Source organism: Fragaria vesca, linkage group LG7 (genome assembly GCF_000184155.1).
Source record: "Fragaria vesca subsp. vesca linkage group LG7, FraVesHawaii_1.0, whole genome shotgun sequence".
NCBI lineage: Eukaryota > Viridiplantae > Streptophyta > Magnoliopsida > Rosales > Rosaceae > Fragaria > Fragaria vesca.
The window spans coordinates 17,273,451-17,292,777 of record NC_020497.1 but is presented as its reverse complement, the minus strand read 5'-3'; the positions used below and the strand labels follow the sequence as shown (position 1 = coordinate 17,292,777).

At 37.5% G+C, this 19,327-nt stretch overlaps 1 protein-coding gene and 1 pseudogene across 2 annotated transcripts in view; both read left to right on the top strand.

The window, feature by feature from the left end:
• Positions 1-19,327, top strand: part of LOC101309983 — a 259,355-nt pseudogene that overhangs the window by 230,495 nt on the left and 9,533 nt on the right. The window lies entirely within an intron of this gene.
• LOC101305217 (1-acyl-sn-glycerol-3-phosphate acyltransferase 2-like) lies at positions 1,003-6,453 on the top strand. Its single transcript, XM_004307520.1, has 11 exons — positions 1,003-1,393; positions 1,566-1,688; positions 2,807-2,846; positions 2,962-3,035; positions 3,295-3,354; positions 3,646-3,723; positions 4,673-4,831; positions 5,012-5,137; positions 5,362-5,454; positions 5,752-5,838; positions 5,946-6,453. The coding sequence occupies exons 1-11, from the start codon at positions 1,313-1,315 to the stop codon at positions 6,183-6,185; spliced, it is 1,161 nt and encodes a 386-aa protein (XP_004307568.1). The 5' UTR covers positions 1,003-1,312; the 3' UTR covers positions 6,186-6,453.

Sequence of the window (19,327 nt, the reverse complement as noted above, 5' to 3'; positions counted from 1 at the left end):
GAAAATGGTGAAATTGGTACCATTGGAAAGGTCTATGTGTCTACTTTCCAGGGACACCAACCATTATATCATAACTATAATATTGAGTGAGTTAGGGCCATTTTCGTAAAGTAGGACGAATCTGTCCAAGAATCTGATTTTGGCAAAACAATCAACTTTGACCGGACTTTGTGAATAGCTCCTGACGAACCAGAACGTGTGTAATATACGGTTGGAAAGCTCTATGAGTCTAGTATCCAAAACCATTTACGGTTCATTCATATGTATTTCCTAGAGGAAGTTACGACTGTTCTAGTAACTGAAGGTCATGCATGCTGCGCGGAAATCTGATTTCCTGCACGAACTTATGTTTTGAGTTCACAAGTGGCCTTCTCCTCAAAATCTAAGTGTAAAAGATCATTTGAGGACAATACGGCATGATTTAATTAATCATTGCCCAATGCCACATTTGAAGACATGTTAAAGAGTATTGACATGCTAATTGAAACTTCCGTGATTAGTAAAAATCAGGAAGAGCCCTATGATTGATATAAAGATCAAAGGGAGGTGCAAACTTCAGGGAGAGTCTAGCGCATATATACATGTCACTATCAAATGTGAATAGTGCGTTGTACTCTTTTTCTCCTACGATCATGGTTCAGTTTTTCTCGCACAGGGTTTTTGTGACTTGACGAGGTTTTTGACGAGGCAACAGATCAGCACCATCGACATATGAGCACGCGGCACAAGGGGGAGTGTTCTAGGATATTCTGTATCTTTTTAGATATTCTTTATGTGTGCTTTGGTCTTATGCGAATAGGATATGTAGTTAGACTAGATCTATGTATTCATATCCTTACTATATTGGTATTGTGTAATTTCCTATATAAAAGGCTCCTATCAATGAATAAGATGATGATTCTCTTAATATATTTTTGTTTATACACTTTATCCTTCGTCGTTTTGTTCGTAATCTTCCTTATTTTATTTTGAAATAGAAAATTGAGTTGGAATTTTGTTGGTATTCATCAGCTGCTCAACTGTCAAAGAAATGGAGGTTGTCTGCCTGGCAGAACCAATTTCTCACTCTCACACAACTCTCTCTCTCCCTTTTTCGTCAAAATATGAGAAACGGCGTTTAAAGCGCGCAACCAATTTCACATTAATTCCATTTAATTCACACACACACTCACTGCTCGCATCGCCCCCCATCCTTTTTTATTTATTGGATTCATTCTACAAATCCCTAATCCAATAATTCCATTCGCTTCTTTGAATCTCCCTCCTCCCATCTCTGAAATCTCTTCTTCTTCTCTGAGTGGGTTTTCGGGCCATGGCGATTGCAGCGGCAGCTGTCATCGTTCCACTCGGCCTCCTCTTCTTCCTCTCCGGCCTCTTCGTCAATCTCCTCCAGGTACTCCCAATTCCAATTTCTTTCTCGAAAATTAGCTTTTCTGGGCCTTTTTGAGAATTCTAGGTTTTGTTTTTGCCCCCTAAATGCTTCTCTTAGATTTACAAGATTAATGTGTTATTTGTTGGTTCTGTATGGAATTTTAGTTTTTTCACTGTTTAAATGCTTGTTTCAGGCGATTTGCTTCATTTTTATTCGGCCCGTGTCGAAGAATGTACACAGAAGAATCAACCGAGTGGTAGCAGAGCTGCTGTGGCTGGAGCTTGTTTGGATCGTCGATTGGTGGGCAGGCGTCAAGGTGTTTAGCTGACCCATATGTCTCATGCTCTATTTTAAGTGATTTTATTGTTTTGCGCTCTTGAATCCAATTGGTTTCGTTACATTTAGAGCATTGGTTTTCGATGAAAGATGGATTAACATGTTGATTAAAAAAAAAGAAAAAAGGGTGAGATAAGTTAGATGTTGTTGTCGAAGTTGGGGGATGGGCTTTCAAGATTGTGAGCAGTGAAATAGATGATAATTGAGAAAAGAAAGAAGAAAAAAAATGGCAACATATATCAACATATCCTCATACTCTAATGCTGCTTTGAGGTTGATTTGCTTCCTTGGCTGCTAGACTTTTCTGATATAGATATTGCAAATAAACTATAAATGTCTATGCAAGTCATTACAGGGACCTTGGCCGTCCTAACAAATTATTCTAGAGCTAGCCCTGATAGGGTAATACCGCTATTACGGCTTGGGAGCACTGATAATTTCTGCTTGACAAGAAACTCAAGGATTACATTGTGTTTGGCCTGGTCAGATCGAGTGAGACAGATTGTGATACTCCAGGGCGAAACTATAGAATAGCTAGACTACCAGCCTTGCCAAGTTTTCCATAGAGAGAAAAGAAAAAGGTCTCCCAACTATGCCAATAACCAAGGAGCCTTGGTCAGCCTTAATTCCTGCCTCCCACCTTCCATGCTGTAAACCATCACTCCCAATACGAGTACTCACTTGTCTTTTGGATTTAGCCACCGCAACTTACGATATGGGGTGCTTCAGTAGTAACTGGAGTTAAAAGCTCCATATGTGGCTGGTGACATGCCACACTAGTACAATGAGTCCTTGTCCCATGATATTTCCCTATAGTTGATTGAGAACCTTTTTGCATGTCTACATGGGAGGTACATAAAATAACACGCGTATCTGAATCTGCAATATCAGTCAACATCAAAGGTGAATCATGATGCCATGTATAGTTTCTGTTAAGAATCTCTTCTTACCTTTTCAGTCTTTTTATTCTATCTGTGTTCTGTAAAGCATGTTGCTTAAAATTGGCAGTGATAATTTTAGGCTATTGTTATGGAATTGCTATAGAGTATCTTGAAACGGAACATTAAATGTTGATTTTGTTAACCTTCTTTTCTGTAGGTCAAAGTGTACACAGACCCTGAAACCTTCCATTTAATGGGTAAGACCTAATATTCTTGACTAGCTTGATGTTTTGTTGCGTTTAGGACTAAGTATATCTTTGTTTCTTCACAAAATTATGCAGAAAAGGTTATGTATCTTCTCATGTGTTGTAGGTAAAGAACATGCACTTGTCATATGCAATCATAAAAGTGATATTGATTGGCTTGTTGGATGGGTTCTAGCTCAGGTACACTGTCTAATATCATTGCTGTAATCGATGCGTGCACAGATACAGGCAACCAGATACCAATGTGAAAATGAATTGATAAATATAACACGCTATTAAAAAGCATTCCTATACTTGTTTAATTATTGGTTTATGTAAATGATCTGTTTACTTAATACTTGTTGTAGTTCACCAAAGATGTTGTAGACTAATGAAACTTGTAATATTTGTTCCGTATTATAATCTATACAGCTGATTGTGAGTTAACTTATTTATGCAGCGGTCAGGTTGCCTTGGCAGTACATTAGCTGTAATGAAAAAATCATCCAAATTTCTTCCGGTATGTTCCAACCTAAGATGTCCTGTCAACTTGTGTAAGTTGTGTTAGATGAAGCTGATTAGACTATTAAGTTCAGTTCATATTTATATGCTAGGCGTCCAACAGTGGGATCTTCCACTTTAATTTTTTATTTTTTTTTGTGTATAATATATGCATTGTAAAAAGGAGGTAAGGTTTTTTTTTTCTTTTTTTCTTTTTTTCTTTTTTTCTTTTAAGCATAAGTATTGTCATTGTACTGGTTTTTTGGTATCCTTAATACTCATCATGAAATCTGATGCCTTATATATGCAGGTAATAGGGTGGTCAATGTGGTTTTCTGAATATCTCTTTTTGGAAAGAAGTTGGGCAAAAGATGAAAGCACAATAAAGGTAATGGTGAACGTGTCATATATACATGCACACGCTTGCACACATAATAATAGAGATATACATGGACACGTATGCATTTTTTCTTTAAGGTAAATTTTTGCCTTAAAAAATGTTATATGGAACTGTCAAGGAGGTTCGTTAAACTGGTATACAATTTTGCGTCAATAAAAGTTATAATAAAATTTTGCCTTGATAATAGTGCAGTTATTTTAATTGTTTGTTTAAATCCGTTTAATATGTTGTTTGCTAGTGCTAGTCGTAGATCAATGTTTTAGTTATTTCAAGGGAGACCTTGTCCCCTGCATTTTCCTTTTTATCAAATGAAAATTATTTTCTCATGAAAAGGCAATTCGTTGGTCTATATTTATCTAGGTAATACAAGTGGTTATCATAGAATTTAATGCTGCTTATTCTGTAGTTTTGGCCCTATCAGTTGAGTGGTTGTGTTTCTCCATCTGAATTCTCCTCTTTTCTTCGTTTTGTCTCTCCTTTAACTTAGCTTTCTCCCTTAGTTTAGCTACTTCTCCATTGCTCTGTACTGGTGCTAAATCAACAGTAATAGAATGTGAACTTCCTAGCCAACATGTCTTATGCGTGTCATCCCTTTAATTTTAACTAGCCTGCCTTGCATGGGCTCACAATTCTCTAATAATGCAGTTATTCTAGTTATCAAACTCAACTTATCCAGTTATACAACCCTACCCACTTTTCTCTCAATTATCTCTTTATTTTATTTATTTTGTTTTTTTTTAAATTGCTATTTGCTATAGCTTAATAGGGGTAATATTGGCAAAACATAATTTGGTGAACTTCCTGACTGCTGGCTTTATAGCAGTGGAGATAGAGATGACTAATATCCGACACTGGTATTTTGGTATTGGTATTAGTCTGTCTACTTTTTTAATATCCTTATTGATCTCATTTGAGTGTTATCGTGTTATGTTTGCAGACAGGTATTCAACGGCTGAAGGACTTCCCTCGACCCTTTTGGTTAGCTCTTTTTGTGGAAGGGACTCGCTTTACACAGGCAAAGCTTTTGGCTGCACAAGAATATGCAGCCTCAACAGGGCTACCTGTCCCTAGAAATGTTTTGATTCCTCGCACTAAGGTATAGGTTTTAGTATATTTTGATTAGTACTTTGAGAGAACAATAGTTATTACTTTCTTTGTAATGCTTCTCTCTTCAGCATGAATAGAACATAATGGCCTCAAATCCTCTAAAAGAGGGCCATAATTCTCTGCGGCACAAGCACACTGGCTTATTTCAATTTATTCTGTTGTTTTTCAGGGTTTCGTCTCAGCAGTAAGTCACATGCGCTCATTTGTACCAGCTATTTATGATATAACGGTGGCTATTCCTAAAAGTTCACCTGCACCTACAATGCTAAGACTTTTTGAGGGGCAACCTTCTGTGGTAAGTGTACTCACTCTACATCAGATCTTCAAAATGATTAAGGTAGTGGTTGAAACGTGCTATAAAGTTAATTCACACTGTGCCCATTCCTAAAAGTTCATCTCCACCTCCAATGCCAAGACTCATTGAATCATACCCCAAATGGCAGCACCCATGAGCCCTTATTATATTTTGATTATTCGTAATATAACATGTAATTTTCCTTGGTTGATGGTATCTTATAGGTGCATGTGCACATCAAGAGGCATGTGATGAAGGACTTGCCTGAATCTGATGATGCTGTTGCACAATGGTGTAAAGATGCATTTGTGGCCAAGGTGGTATCTATACATGTGATGCATAGTTTTATTTCTAGGCATTTGTGTTAGGATATATGAAAGAGGAATGCGTGAACCACCTTTTCGGTACCACCTACATCCGGGCTAATGTGGCATTTGCCACATTTTTTAATGAAATTTGCTGATAGGTTGGACACTGCTACCTCAGCTGCTGCATAAGGTGGTACCAAAGATGGTGGTTCACCTCTGTAGTTGAGATATGAAAGTTACAAATCTGGAATTCATGCATTAATTTCATGGTTTTTGGTTGTTTGCTGTCTGCTTCTGGTATACTAGGATGCATTATTGGACAAACATGCAGTGGAGCAAACTTTCAGTGATCAAGAATTGCAAAGCACTGGCAGGCCATGGAAGTCACTTGTGGTGGGTTAGCTGCTTTAATAACCTAGCAAACTACTCAGTGATGCTTTCTGTGTTTCGCTTACAAGGGTGTCATCAAAGTACTGCTAGTTAACTTATTCCTTGTACAGGTTGTTACATCTTGGGCGTGTCTATTGGTTTTTGGGTCCATAAAGTTCCTCTACTGGTCTTCACTTCTATCCTCCAGGAAGGGCATTGCATTCTCATTATTGGGTTTGGGCATTGTTACCATTCTTATGCAGATCTTGATTCGGTTTTCTCAGTCAGAGCGTTCGACCCCAGCCAAGGTGGCTCCTACAAAGCATAATAATGGAGGACAGTCTTCTGGCAAACCAACCAAACAGCAATAGGTTACAACTTCATTCCCAAGCCTTTTATAACTGGGGAACACGCGACTGATGCTGCCTCTGTAGTTTGTCATCCCTGCCTTTACCCTAGTGTGGCTTAGTCTCGAAGGTCATTTAGATTTTGTAAACAACCTTTTGTATGCCTATCAATTCATTAACTGCTTGTTGATTAGGGTATTTTGTGTATAGCCTCTTTAACAATGGCTGTAGCAGCACTGTTGATATGGGAATTCCGGTGAAAAAGGATACGACTTTCGGTTTTTCTTCTATCAGTTCTGACTTCTAATATGGGGGTAATAGTTATATTGGGATTCATATTTTTCTATTTGATTTAGCTATAGAAAGATGAGACATTTTTAATTCAAGGGAATCGTCCAAAACAGTGTGTCCGACCTTTCAGCCATTTTAATTTTTTAGTATCTCAACTTTTTAAAATTTCACCATGGTCTCACGTTCTTATTTTTTACTGAAGAACGGTACCTCACGTCGTTATTTGTTGTGGGATGAGATTTCTGCAGTTCGAGGAATCTGAGGACAGGCGGCATGCAATAACTAAAACTTTTTATCGCCCCAGAAAGCCTCTCAAATTTCTGTCCGAGGAAGAGGCCAAATTGGTGTGGCGAAAGTGAAACTCTAAGAAAGAAAATACAGAACATGAGGAAGGTGAAGAAGATGAGGTCATTAGGTTGTGGAGTTTATGGTAACTGAGAGGAAGGGGCTATGGGGATATTCATTTCGATTATTTGTTTTTTGTTTCTGGATTTCAATCTCTGATTTTTCTGGGTTTGAATATCATATGAATCATTAAGAAGTTTGAATAACATATGAATCATTTTTTTTTTTAGAGGGAAATGGATAACTCGATTAGACAAAACGCCCATACGTCGGCAAAAGCCAACACTTCCAACGGACATGCAAGAGACAAGCCTCCAATGCACTCCTTATGGCTGGTCAAGCGGGAGATATAATCTCCAATACAATGTCAAAAAGCCAATATTCGAAGAACTACATACTAAAACTAACGTCCAAAAAGACGGACTATCCAAAGCTAAAAGTAGTAAAAATGCGTTGAATTAACGTCAAAGTAGTGAGCAGCATCGGATTAACGTCGAGTTGGATTCAGATCAACACAAAAGCCCAATCCATAGGAAAGAAAAGAGAAAAAAGAAGAAAAGCCCAACAACCAGCCCATACGGCCCAGAATGCTAAGCCCAAAGCCCATCTCCCTCATTCTCTCCCATCCTACATACCCCGGAGACATAGTACCGGTCATCACCGCTCCGGTGGGCGAGCCCGGCTTTCAGGCATCCTCAATCGGAGATTTGAGTAGCTGCCTCTCCGCCGCCCTTGACTTGCAAAACCTACTGTAGCCGCCGTACTGCCCTTCCTACCAGAACGAGATTTGCCGCCCTTGATGTTGTGCACACAAAACCTCACGCCTCGACAAGAAGTCAGTCTCAAATCTCAGATCGAAGCAAAGCCGGCCTTCCGCCTTGCTTGGGAAGCTTGAAATGTGCACCCCTCACCAACACCGATGCCCTTGCTCTTGAAACACCAAATCAGATTCGGAGTCTGACGCCAAAAAGAAACTTCGCCGCTCCAAAGGGACACTAACGACGCCTCTTCCTCCGCTCGCTTATGTAGCCCAACATCAGAAACGTCCTGCAGCAGTCAAAAGCCTCCCCGAGTCTCCCCCGCCTTGCTCTCGAAACCTACAGTTTCGGTCTTCAGTCTTCAGATACCCACCTATCTACATTAAGGACAATATCATATGAATCATTAGGAAATGTTTATATACGTTTAATAAAAGGTGGGCATTATAGAAAGGATCTCATTAAGAAGTTTAGAACGAATCCAATGGCTCATGTTGTTCACTCCACATAATGATCATTTTTCAAAAAAAATATATGATTTGAAATTAAAGGGTAAATCGGTCAGTTAGTGATCATTGATCAAACTATGTCAGTCGGTAATTTTTGTCACGGAGCTAACGGCTCTAGGTACCATTCTTCAGTCAAAGTAAGAGTGTTAGACACCATTTTGAAGTTTTCAACAATTGAGATACCAAAAGTTAGAATGGTTAAAGATTGGACATTATTTAGACGATTTTTCCTGCATAAATGCTGACGGTTTTGGTATATAGTTCTTGACGTGGTTGTTTCTTCTTGAGGTTGGCTGTAAGGAGGTATCTAGGCTTTTGGATGGGGTTAGGAGTAGGTTACATTTGGACCATTCTCGGTTCATGTTCATTGTAATCGCAGGTATGTGGGTAGAGAGGAGTGTATGGACTTGTTGTCTACCACCGAGATCTCCCATGGTTGTAATGGTTGTTATTATATAAAGTTTTACCTTTCTTAAAAAAAGAAAAGAAATATGTTCATATTCACACAAAAAGAATGACAATCATGAAAATAGTTTGGATTATCATAAAAATGATGAGGTCAGGTTGGGAATAAGACTAATAAATCAGAAATCATTACCTACTATCACTACACAATTTTTTGGGGTACTCATACATGACTCTTTTTAGGAGAAAGAATTATGATTCCCTATGGATCACTTCCAAGGCTTGTCGGAAAACGCACCAAAGAATGACAAAGAATGCATATAAGAGAAAGGCTAAAGGCCTTTAGCCTTCCTCACACACTACATGCAATAATAATACAACTTTATCCTTGAGTTGAGTAAATATTTCTAAAACTTACTAATTAAAAATATACGAATAACCAACGTTTAGGCCTTAAGCCTTAATCAATCTTGCCAACAACCCACAAACGTTGAGTGAGGATATCTCTCTCTCATTATCATATCAAATGAAACCGCGAGCATCAAAAAGTGATTGCGGCATTTGTTTTCTTTCCTCATTATCATATCAAATCAGACCGCCAGTAATAAAAATTGATTGCGGCATTTGGTTTTTTCCCTCATTCATTATCATATTAAATCAGACTACGAGCATTAAAAAGTGATTCCTGTATTTGGTTTCGTATCAATGATTCAATAGGATAATTATTTTAGTATCTGTGGTGTTCTGTGTGGGTAGGTGCTTGAGACTTAAGGATATCAGAAGCTAGCAGGTGCACATGTCCCACATCGCCGTGAGAGATTAGTTGTTGTGCTTATTGTGAAGAGCTACGTACCTCTTTACACTGAAACACGTTTTGGGGTGAAACCTTAAAAACAAAATCGTAAGGGCAAGTGGTCTCAAAGCAGAAAATATCTCATTGTATGAACTGGGCTGTTACAGGTGGTTTCAGAGCCGGTCACTGCAAAAGTATCCAGACAAGGATGTTAGACCCCTTAAAGGGGGTGGATTGGGGTGACTTGTGTGGGAAGGTGCTTGAGGTCACTGAAAGCTATCATGTGCACATGTCCCACATCACCCGGGGGAGATACTTATATGTGCAGAGTTAGCTCTTTTCATTGAGATACGATTTGAGGTGAAACCTCGAGAACAATACCATGAGAGCCGATGGCCACAAAACAGACAATATCTCATTGTGTGGAATGGGTTGTGACTATCATTGCAAAGTTGAAATAATAAATATATTACTCTTCTCATAGTTTACATGTGTCATTATAATAAACACATTACCCTATATTTTTTTTTTTGAAAGACAAAATATTTCATTGATAAAACTTAGGCCAGAATGGCATCAAAACACCATTACATTAGACAATTAGCTCATTTATTCAAGTGAGCTTGGCAAAGAATTAAACTAGATACAAAACAGGATACCAAAGAAACATAAAACCGGAGCCAAGGCGCTCAATTGCGGTACTCCAAGCCCTATGCATCCATTTAGTTGCAGCCAGCTCGCATAGTCTGCCAAGCTATACAACCTTGATTTAAGCCACAGTCAAGTTGAGATTAGGCTTAACAGCCTAATTTCAAATCTGACTTTTATAGTCTTGAGGCTAGACTCAGGCCCAAGAACTCGAGTCTAAACCCAAACCCTAGCAGATGTGCATCGTCGATTGCCGAAAATCTCCTATTGCGTTGACGGCGACCATGATGGCTTCATTACCAACACCTTTGACCATGCCGGCATCATCATCAAGTCTTCAAGTTGAAGAGGCCCAACCTTCTTGGATTCAAACTCAAACTCAGGCCCAGTTGCCCGATTCCAAGCCCAAAACCCACTTGGGAGTTCTCTAGTCTTGCACGCAGCCAAGTCCGGTAGATCTCTTCCGTCGGCGTAGAGATCTCCGTCGTTCGCAGAGAATCCACCACTTGGCTGCTATTTCCGGCAGCATTCACGTCGGCCGGCAAAGCCCACGTAGTTTCAGCGCTACCACTCATTGTCCAGCCGGCGGGATCCGCCATCGATACCATTAGAACCATTGATCTGAAACCAAAACCTCCAACCACCTTCATTGGTGTCCTAGACACCAGATTAGTCTCTTTGAAATCGCTCTCAACCTCAACAAATCGCCATGGCTGAAGCACTAAATTGGACTGGATTTCGATGCCGCCACATGAGAGGATTCCTCCTCTCTGCTTTGCCATCTCTGATATCCGGCCATTGGTTGGTCGGCAAATCACGAAGTGCACCGCCGCCGCTGGATGAGTTATGCTTCCAAACCCTAAAACACTCCCCAAAAGTCGGAGCATTGGAGTTCTAGTATTGTCTTTGAATTGGGCATGAGTCCACATTATCCTATAAATACTCTGTGACGTACGTTGTTTACAATCAATCAAAGAATACATGATGCAGTCTCCCTGTTTTCTCCCATTGTCTTTTACTTTTTACACTTTCCTTTTCAATAACTCATGTATCTGACATGATATCAGAGCCCTTGGTATCAGAAACCGTGCCTAGTGATTTATGTTTATCCTTTTTGCTTCCACAATTTTTTTATTCTCTTAGATTTGGTCTACCTCCAATTTTTTCAATTTCCTATCTGATTTTGTTTTGTTCATCATAGCCTAGTCGTCTTGGTCTAATTTCGATGAAGCCTAGTCGTTCTCCATCACAAGCGTGACCTACTTCTCTATCGTCGATCTCGTGTTCGCTTCATCTAGCTGGAGTTTGTCGATCTTGTTTGCATCTTGGAATTTTTTATGTTCAGTGGCCTGGTTGCTCTCTATTATATGATCCAGAAATATGCAATTAGAATTATCCTGCGTCTCGCCTTACTCCCTCACTTTAGACAAGTAGGGTGAACAAAAGAAAAAAATTAATGGATTAAACCTTACTCCCTAAACCCTAGACAAATAATCTCACCCAAAAGAAAAGTTAGACTGATTGTTTAATGAATCAAATTCAATCTATGCCCTGAGGTTTGAGGTTAACATTATGACAGTTCTTAAACTCTCAATTTCATAAGGATACCCCCTGAGCTCTCCAATTTATGTCTACTGTGTTCTATGGTGGTGAATGCTTCGTCCAAATTGGACATTAAATCTGACCAAAGAGGGCTAAATAGTCTTTTCCACACAATATGCCTCCACAATTTGAAAATTTTACCATATACATATATACCACAAATTAGATAAATATATTGTTTTAATAAATAAGGATATTTAGGGCATGTTCGGTATGCGATCACAAAACTGTTTTCTTAATTCTGAAAACAGATTTCAATGTAATACGCGTTTGGCGGCTTAAATCCCGGAAACACGGGAAAACAATTTTTGGGATAATTCAGAGCTTCGGTGTAAATATCAAAAATAGCTTATGCTTGTTTTCCCTGTTTTCAGAGAACAAGTTCCGATTTCAAAAGAAAAAAGAAAAGAGAACAGGGTTCTGAACCAGAAAAGTAAGTCGACAAGCTCAGTGAAAGGAGTTGACATGCCCAGAACTAATTAATTCGAGCTCATAATGACTACCCAGATTTCAAAATTTTTTTTTCTTCGATCCATAGTCAATATGGTTTTCTTCATATAATTGTAGATATACACAAACTTGTGAACTCATTAGAACATAAACAACAAAGAGAAGAAGAAGAAAGGAGCATCTGCAACTCTGCAAGTTTTCTCCATTGAGCCATTGATTTTCTGTTTTTATATGAGTTATATTTTTTATTTTTTTTTATACGAGTTGCATGTGGATAGAATTGATCATTCGGAGATGATGGAACAGTCATCCTTTAATTAACTCTTAATAGATTTAAAGGCTTAAGAGAAAAAGACATCAACAACTTCTTTTGCCAATCTACATAGAAAATCCCATTTTGGTTGCAGATTGTTCTTATGCATGAGTTTTGAACTTTTGATAGATGTGTGAATACACCTGGAGGTATACTACAGAGTGAACGTGGAGGAAGGAGTCTAATTTTAATCAAACAGGACTCTTGTAAAACATTTTCTACAAAAAGTATATTGAATGCATTTTTGTCTATTTCAAATTCTAAAAATACAAAGTTTGATTTTCTGTTTTTGTTTTACACCCTTACATTTCTGAAACCCACACCATTTGTTAAAAACAAACATACCCTGATAGAAATTGGGAGCATCAATTTTGTGCAAGAAAGAAAAGAACAAATATTCTTGAACAAATTCTTAAAATTAGACTAATTGTAGCTTACATTGTATATTGCATGAGCATTATAATAGGCACAATATATACCTTACATCCATAAATCAACATCAAAAGTAAGGTTATTAGAGCTAGAAACAAAGCTTGCAACATAAATCTAGCTATGATAAAGCCAGTAAGTAATTACATTTCTCTATTTTCATCCTCTCTTAGTATTTTCTCTGATTCTGATGTTGGTTGCTTATAAGATGAACGAGCTATCTTTTTTGGAGCTGACTTTGCAGAAGCAGATATAGGAGCACGTTTTACCCTTTGTAGGGACAACAACATAACTTGTTGAAGCCCTTGTAGCTCTAACCTTTAACTTGGCTAAAGTTTGTGATATTTTTGCATATGTTACATTCTTTACATCTATCTTTTCCTATAATAAAATGCATTAACACAATATACATAAACATCTTAACCAAACCCACAATCATGTTGACATGCATACCAACAACATGAATTAACCAAAAAGATAGACATCTATCTTTACCTTCAATTGTACCCGTAGTTGAGTCTTCTTCCACATCTCATTCTTGGTCAATGGTCCATTTTTTTTAGTATTGTCATGCTAACACATAAAATGAGAGCTTGATTTAACTAAAAAGACTTTTCACATCATAATAAAAGAAGGATAATAGCAGATACGTACTTGAGTTATTAATGTTGAGGCATCTCGATTCCTCTTTCTATGATGGTTTGTTTGGGTCTTATTTTTGGGTAACAATAATTGATTATGACAACTAAAACTATTTTCATCAACTAGACCACAGTGACCATAATTCAGAGTTCTTTAAAATAGAGCAAAGCTTTATACTAGTAATTTCAGCCCTCTTAGATGCATTATTGATCGCATTTGTCCTTGGCTTTCCTAGATGGCTTGTGTACTGTGGGTTCGTCACATTTTGACCACAGTTCCATACAATTAACATGTTTGTTGATGAGGTTATAAATGGCCATATAAGTCTCCTTCAATTAGCAATCATCCACGTAGTCTTCAAGGGCATGTCTCATGAAGTTTGCCGCATAAATTGCATGTTTACATGCAATGCTAGTTAAATCTCATCTCATGCATGCTCAAGTTCTTGCTTGAAGGTTCACCACATACTTGTCACCATGTTAATCTTTAAGTTCAATTTGTTGTCCACCTGATCTAGTAGGAATGCAATCACTTGCAACTTTATTTTTCTCCAGTTTCTCAATGAGTTTAGGGCAGATTTCATTCTCGATTTTAAACATTGTATCTCTACTAACTTGGATCCTCCTCATCAACACTTCAAAAAATCGCATATAGTACAAGAAAAACGTTGAGGTTCTCACACTAGTTGTTCAAGAGAATGTCACACTTCAAATTAGTTTTGTTGTCTGCCCTTGATCTACATTAACGTTCGATAGCCTTTCAAGACCTGCAAACAAATTCATTGTTAACTAAATTTAATTATACGTAATTATATAGAACATTCGACTTAGTTTAGTAACAGTTTCATCCAAATTAACTTACTTGTGAGCCAATCATGTGTTAAATGATCAAGTTGCTACATTAGCATCATTACCTTCTGAAAATATTTACCGAAAAATGGGTGACTCCGAAGTTTGGTACATTCTTTTAAAATAATTAAAACGATATATGAACTTGTAACCTTTACCGAAAATATGTATAAGTTACATCTTCCGTCATTTATTATGTTTTTCGTCAATATTTCATGGGAAAATCAGTCACTTAATCTACTACTAATCAGTTATTTAAATAAATAACTCATGAACAAGGAGTATTGTTCTCTCTGCTCTCTCTTTTTTGTCCCCATTTGAAGCAAACAAACTCATGCTCTGTTTCCTCTCATGACATATCTGATCTAGTAATGGAAGTATACCAAATTTGCCTTTAATTTGTAGCTGAGTTTTCTCTCAAAATTTTCATATACTTTTATAAGACATATTTCACGATGGTTGTTTACTTCTCCAATGATATCTACGCAAGTTTTTACAGTATCTATGATTACATTGTTTGAGGTGCTCTTGATCCCTGTGTGTGCTCCAACCGGTAGAGGAGGTAGTGCAATACATAGTGGTGGTTTCTGTTTAAGAACTGGTTCGAATTTGACAGCAAGACTACTTTGCTGCATCGTAGCCCGTGTTGGTTGTTTGATAAGATTTTAGGGTTTGCAAAATTTGTATTTGGGCTTTTGTCTTGTTTGTAGGTTAGACTCATTAGTGACTCTTTACATAGGTTGATGTGCCTCTTCTGATGGGGTCTAGTATCATTGTGTATTTTGCATGATCATTTTCGATATTTTAATAAGAGAAATCACTGACAAAAATAAATAAATAAAACCAATTTATGCTAATTAATACTATTATCTTAACGCATAATGATTTGTGTAGTCGTTGGGTTTCTTTTCCCTTCATATTTATAGAAGTGTTTATTGAAAAAATTCAAAATATAAATCATGCATGATATGTAAATATAATTATGGCTCTAAAGGATCTAGAACCTTTCATGGGTAAGTGGAACTATTTGAGATAACCAGATTTGGAAATCTAGTAAGTGAGATGAAGAAAATCTAGACTAATAAGGGAATATTTTCATTTTTGGATTTCAGACATAAATATGAATCCATCTTTTCAAACTGTACTTTGAATATCTAGTTTGATTTCTTGTTACATATTTCTAGCACCAACTTTATATTTGGCAAGAAAATGAATGTTTTTGCATGCACCTGTTTGGTTCATGCATGTACATCATTTCTCTCTGCGAGCAAGGTTTAAATTTGTCTGACCTTATAAAAATCCGGATTCTGCCTTTGATCCTATTGTTTTGTTTCTCCTTTTTGCTATACACAAATATATCTCATACTTAACTGGCTCTTTCTCACTTTCTCTCTATCTAACAAATAAAATGTCTGTTGTACCCTCTATTACAGATAAGTTGCATTCGCAACTCCGCCAAACATTGAAGATATTGGTGGCGGTATGTCTTTACATTCATAGCTTGGTAGTTAGTGATTGATGTGATTGTTTACAAAATTTTGTTCTTTCTACGCAGAAAACCACATCTGAGTTTAAACAGAAATTTACATTAAGGGAATATGTCCAAGATAATGTGTTTCCCATCTCTAGTCTTGATGATGGCAAGAAGATTGTAGAAATATACATATATAGATTGACCTTGTAGTAAAAGATCTTTTTTTTTTTTTTGTTTAGTTCAAGAATCGTTTGAGGGACTCACTATTCATTCACATATTTTAAAAATTGACCGTTAGAGTTTTAGGTTTATAAATAGATTAATATGGTAAACTTTCAATTAAATAGATTTTTAGATGTCTATAATCGTGAGTTATCATAATGTACATTAACGGTTCAGCTTGGAGAAATTTTATTTGTTCATTAATTTGATCTAACTCGATCTTTCAACGGTTTCCGATCCATTGTGGCTGAAAACTACAAAATTGCAAAAGTGATATGCTTATAGAGCCCTGAAACTAAAAGATAAATTTATCAATATATGATCAATATAATCAAATATATTCCACAAGCGATCTCCCCATTATCTCACTCATAATACTTTTTTGAATTTTCAGGAAAAACAAAAAGACATACCAAGAGTTGAGACGTATCCTATTGGGGGAACGCTATCATTCAACCTTCCGGCAGATTATCCACTTCACTTGATTGATGTGGAAAAGGTTAGTATAACTCCAACAGTTTGGTTGTGATCGCATAGGTTCAATATTCTAACAAATTTTATATAGTTATGTCTAGAACTTCATGTTGTTGTTCCATTTTGTGTAGGTAGGTGTGTGTGTCTGTGTTTCTTCTTGATTGTATATGGCTGCTATGATCATGCATGCAGTTGCTGAAGGCTTTGTACTCAATTCATACCTTATTTTAGTAAATGACTGTGTTACGGGAAAATATGTTGCTGCTCACTTTTATATCTCATATAAATCATTGAAATTATTGTATTAATTCAAATATATATATTAACTTAATCTCAATTGAACATTTTATGTTAGAGGTAAAAACAAGTGTTGTTGTGAGATATCATGTACTATAATATATTTATAAACGTTTCATTTTCATGGATGACTATAGTTGGTGCCGCTTGAGACTCGAACAAAAGAGCGAACAAAAGAGGGCATGCGTAAATTTTCTTTTTTTGAAAGGCTCCAGGGATGGACTATCGAGATTTGGCAAAGAAAGAAAGAAGCTCACTGTAAGAAGGAAGCTCACTATCGAGATGTAATTGACTCTGTAAGTGACTAATATGAATACTAATATCTTTTCTTATTTGGAGCATGAAGAGATTATATATAATTATGCAAGTCCTGCTATTTTTTTTCATAATAATGCTCAAGTTTAACACGTTTTCAAATCTGAAAATTAAAGACCCTAATGCAAATTTTATAAAAATTGAAATGTCTCTTGTAGTTTTACCACCATGAGAGGTTTACTAAAGTTTTGCGATCAGTCCCAGAAGTTGTTGGTTTTATCCTCTATGAGGATCCAACAGTGAGTTCATATGATTTAGTACTGTATTAGAGATATAAATTCAAGCTTGTTGACTTTGATTACAATTTTTCCTCTCGTTTTTTTCCCTTCTTTTCAGGCTGTCAAATTTGAAAAGAAAAAGGCAGCCCCTATGGAAGAAACTAGTAACAAAAAAGTTAAGATCGAGATGAAGCCAAGTAAAACTGAAGAAATTGGGGAACTAACTATTGATGATATTCCTTTGTGCAAAGACTTGGATGAACTTGAAGCCGATTTGGTTGCGCTCCGATGTGAGCGAAAGTTGTAGATCAATTTATCCTACATATTTATGAACTTTATGTTAGGAACTAATATATAGTTTATATCCAGAGTGAAGCTTCGCTCTGAAACTAAGGGTTTAGTATATTTATACATTAGTATCAATAAACTGAACGCTAGAGATGTGAATATATGACCGAAAAGTGAGTCAAATAATGAACTTCACAATTTAATTTCAAAGCGAAGTTTTGCTCTGGATATGAACTATATATATATATATATATATATGGCCATTCCAATGAGAGATCCCTTTTTTTGTTTATTTCTAGGGATAGATCATTTGATGAACTTTTCGATCACAAAATCAAATCTCCACCGTTCAGTTCGTTGGGCTATATGAGTAGATCATTTCTACAAATTTTCAGAAAATTTGGTGATCGTTAAGTCATCCAAACGAGGGATTTATTTTCAGGGTCATCGTCTTCCTACCACTCATCATAAGGTCCGATGTATCCTGAAAGATCTTGGGCTTTCCTACATCAAGATCCATGCATGCAGATATGACTGCGTTCTGTTTTGGGGTAAAGATCCAGAAGGGAATGACCTTGGTGGCCTTGACGCATGTCCGGTATGTCACACTGATAGGTATAAGCTGACTCCTACAGGCAACAAGAAACCTGTAAAGGTACTTCGGTATTTCCCTTTGAGGGATAGGTTGGACCGGTTGTACATGTCTTCACACACAGCCGAAGCTATGAGATGGCACGCTGATAGGGAATTGCATGACGAAGATACCCTTATACACCCTGCTGACGGGGAGGCTTGGAAGCATATAGACAGGGAGTTTCCTCATTTTGCGTCAGAGGTCTGAAATGTGAGGCTCGGGCTCTCATCCGACGGGTTCAACCCTTTTGGCAACATGAGTCTTCAATACAGTGTATGGCCGGTGATTTTGGTACCGTACAACCTTCCTCCGTGGATGTGCATGAAGAAGTAATACAATATGTTGAGTTTGTTGATTCCGGGACCCGGTTATCTAGGGAAGTGTCTCGATGTGTATTTGAGACCTTTGATTGAAGAGCTTAAATTTTTGTGGGACGTTGGTCATCCCACTTATGACAAGTACATGCACGAAATGTTCCAGATGCATGTCATGGTTGTTGGTACCATCAGTGATTTTCCTGCCCGTGGGATGTTGTCGGGCAACGTTGTTAGGGGATACAAGGCTTGTCCAGAGTGCCTTAGCGATGAGGGGAGCAGCAGTCATTGCAACAAGATATGCAAATTGGGTCACCGTACTCTCCTTCCATATGATCACAAATGGCGGCTCGATGCACAGGCATTTGATGGACCATAGAAAACGGTGTGCCTCCCAGAAGATGGACGGGGGAAGAAATGTTAGCAGTGCTTAATGAGTACGATTTTGGAAAGCTCAGCAATCATCCCAACATTGTGGCGGCAATACTTGAAAGACCTGACAGGTACAAATTCTGGACACATAAGAGCATATTCTGGGAACTCCCATACTGGAGTAAGTTGTTGATCAGGCACTACTTAGATGTGATGCACATAGAAAAGAATGTTTGCGACAGTGTTGTGGGCACAGTGCTGAACTTGGAGGGGAAGACTAAAGACGGTCCTAAGACACGTATTGATCTAAAAAAAATGCAATTAAGAAGACATCTGTGGTTGAAGAAGGGAAGAAAAAATAGCTCAAGCTCATTACACCGTAAAGACCTGACCAGAAGAACCTAATTTCTGGTGGATGAGTTGTGTAAGTATCCTTCAGGCTATACAGGAAATATAGCCCGGTGTGTGAACTTCCGGGACAATAAGATGTACGGGTTGAAGAGTCATGACTGTCATATCCTGCTA

Bases quoted from the DNA above. Each gene is read 5' to 3' on its own strand.
- LOC101305217 (XM_004307520.1), top strand. From the start codon at position 1,313: ATGGCGATTGCAGCGGCAGCTGTCATCGTTCCACTCGGCCTCCTCTTC. The intron at 1,394-1,565 runs GTACTCCCAATT...TGCTTGTTTCAG, and splicing joins TCTTCGTCAATCTCCTCCAG to GCGATTTGCTTCATTTTTAT. The intron at 5,455-5,751 runs GTGGTATCTATA...CTGGTATACTAG, and splicing joins AAGATGCATTTGTGGCCAAG to GATGCATTATTGGACAAACA.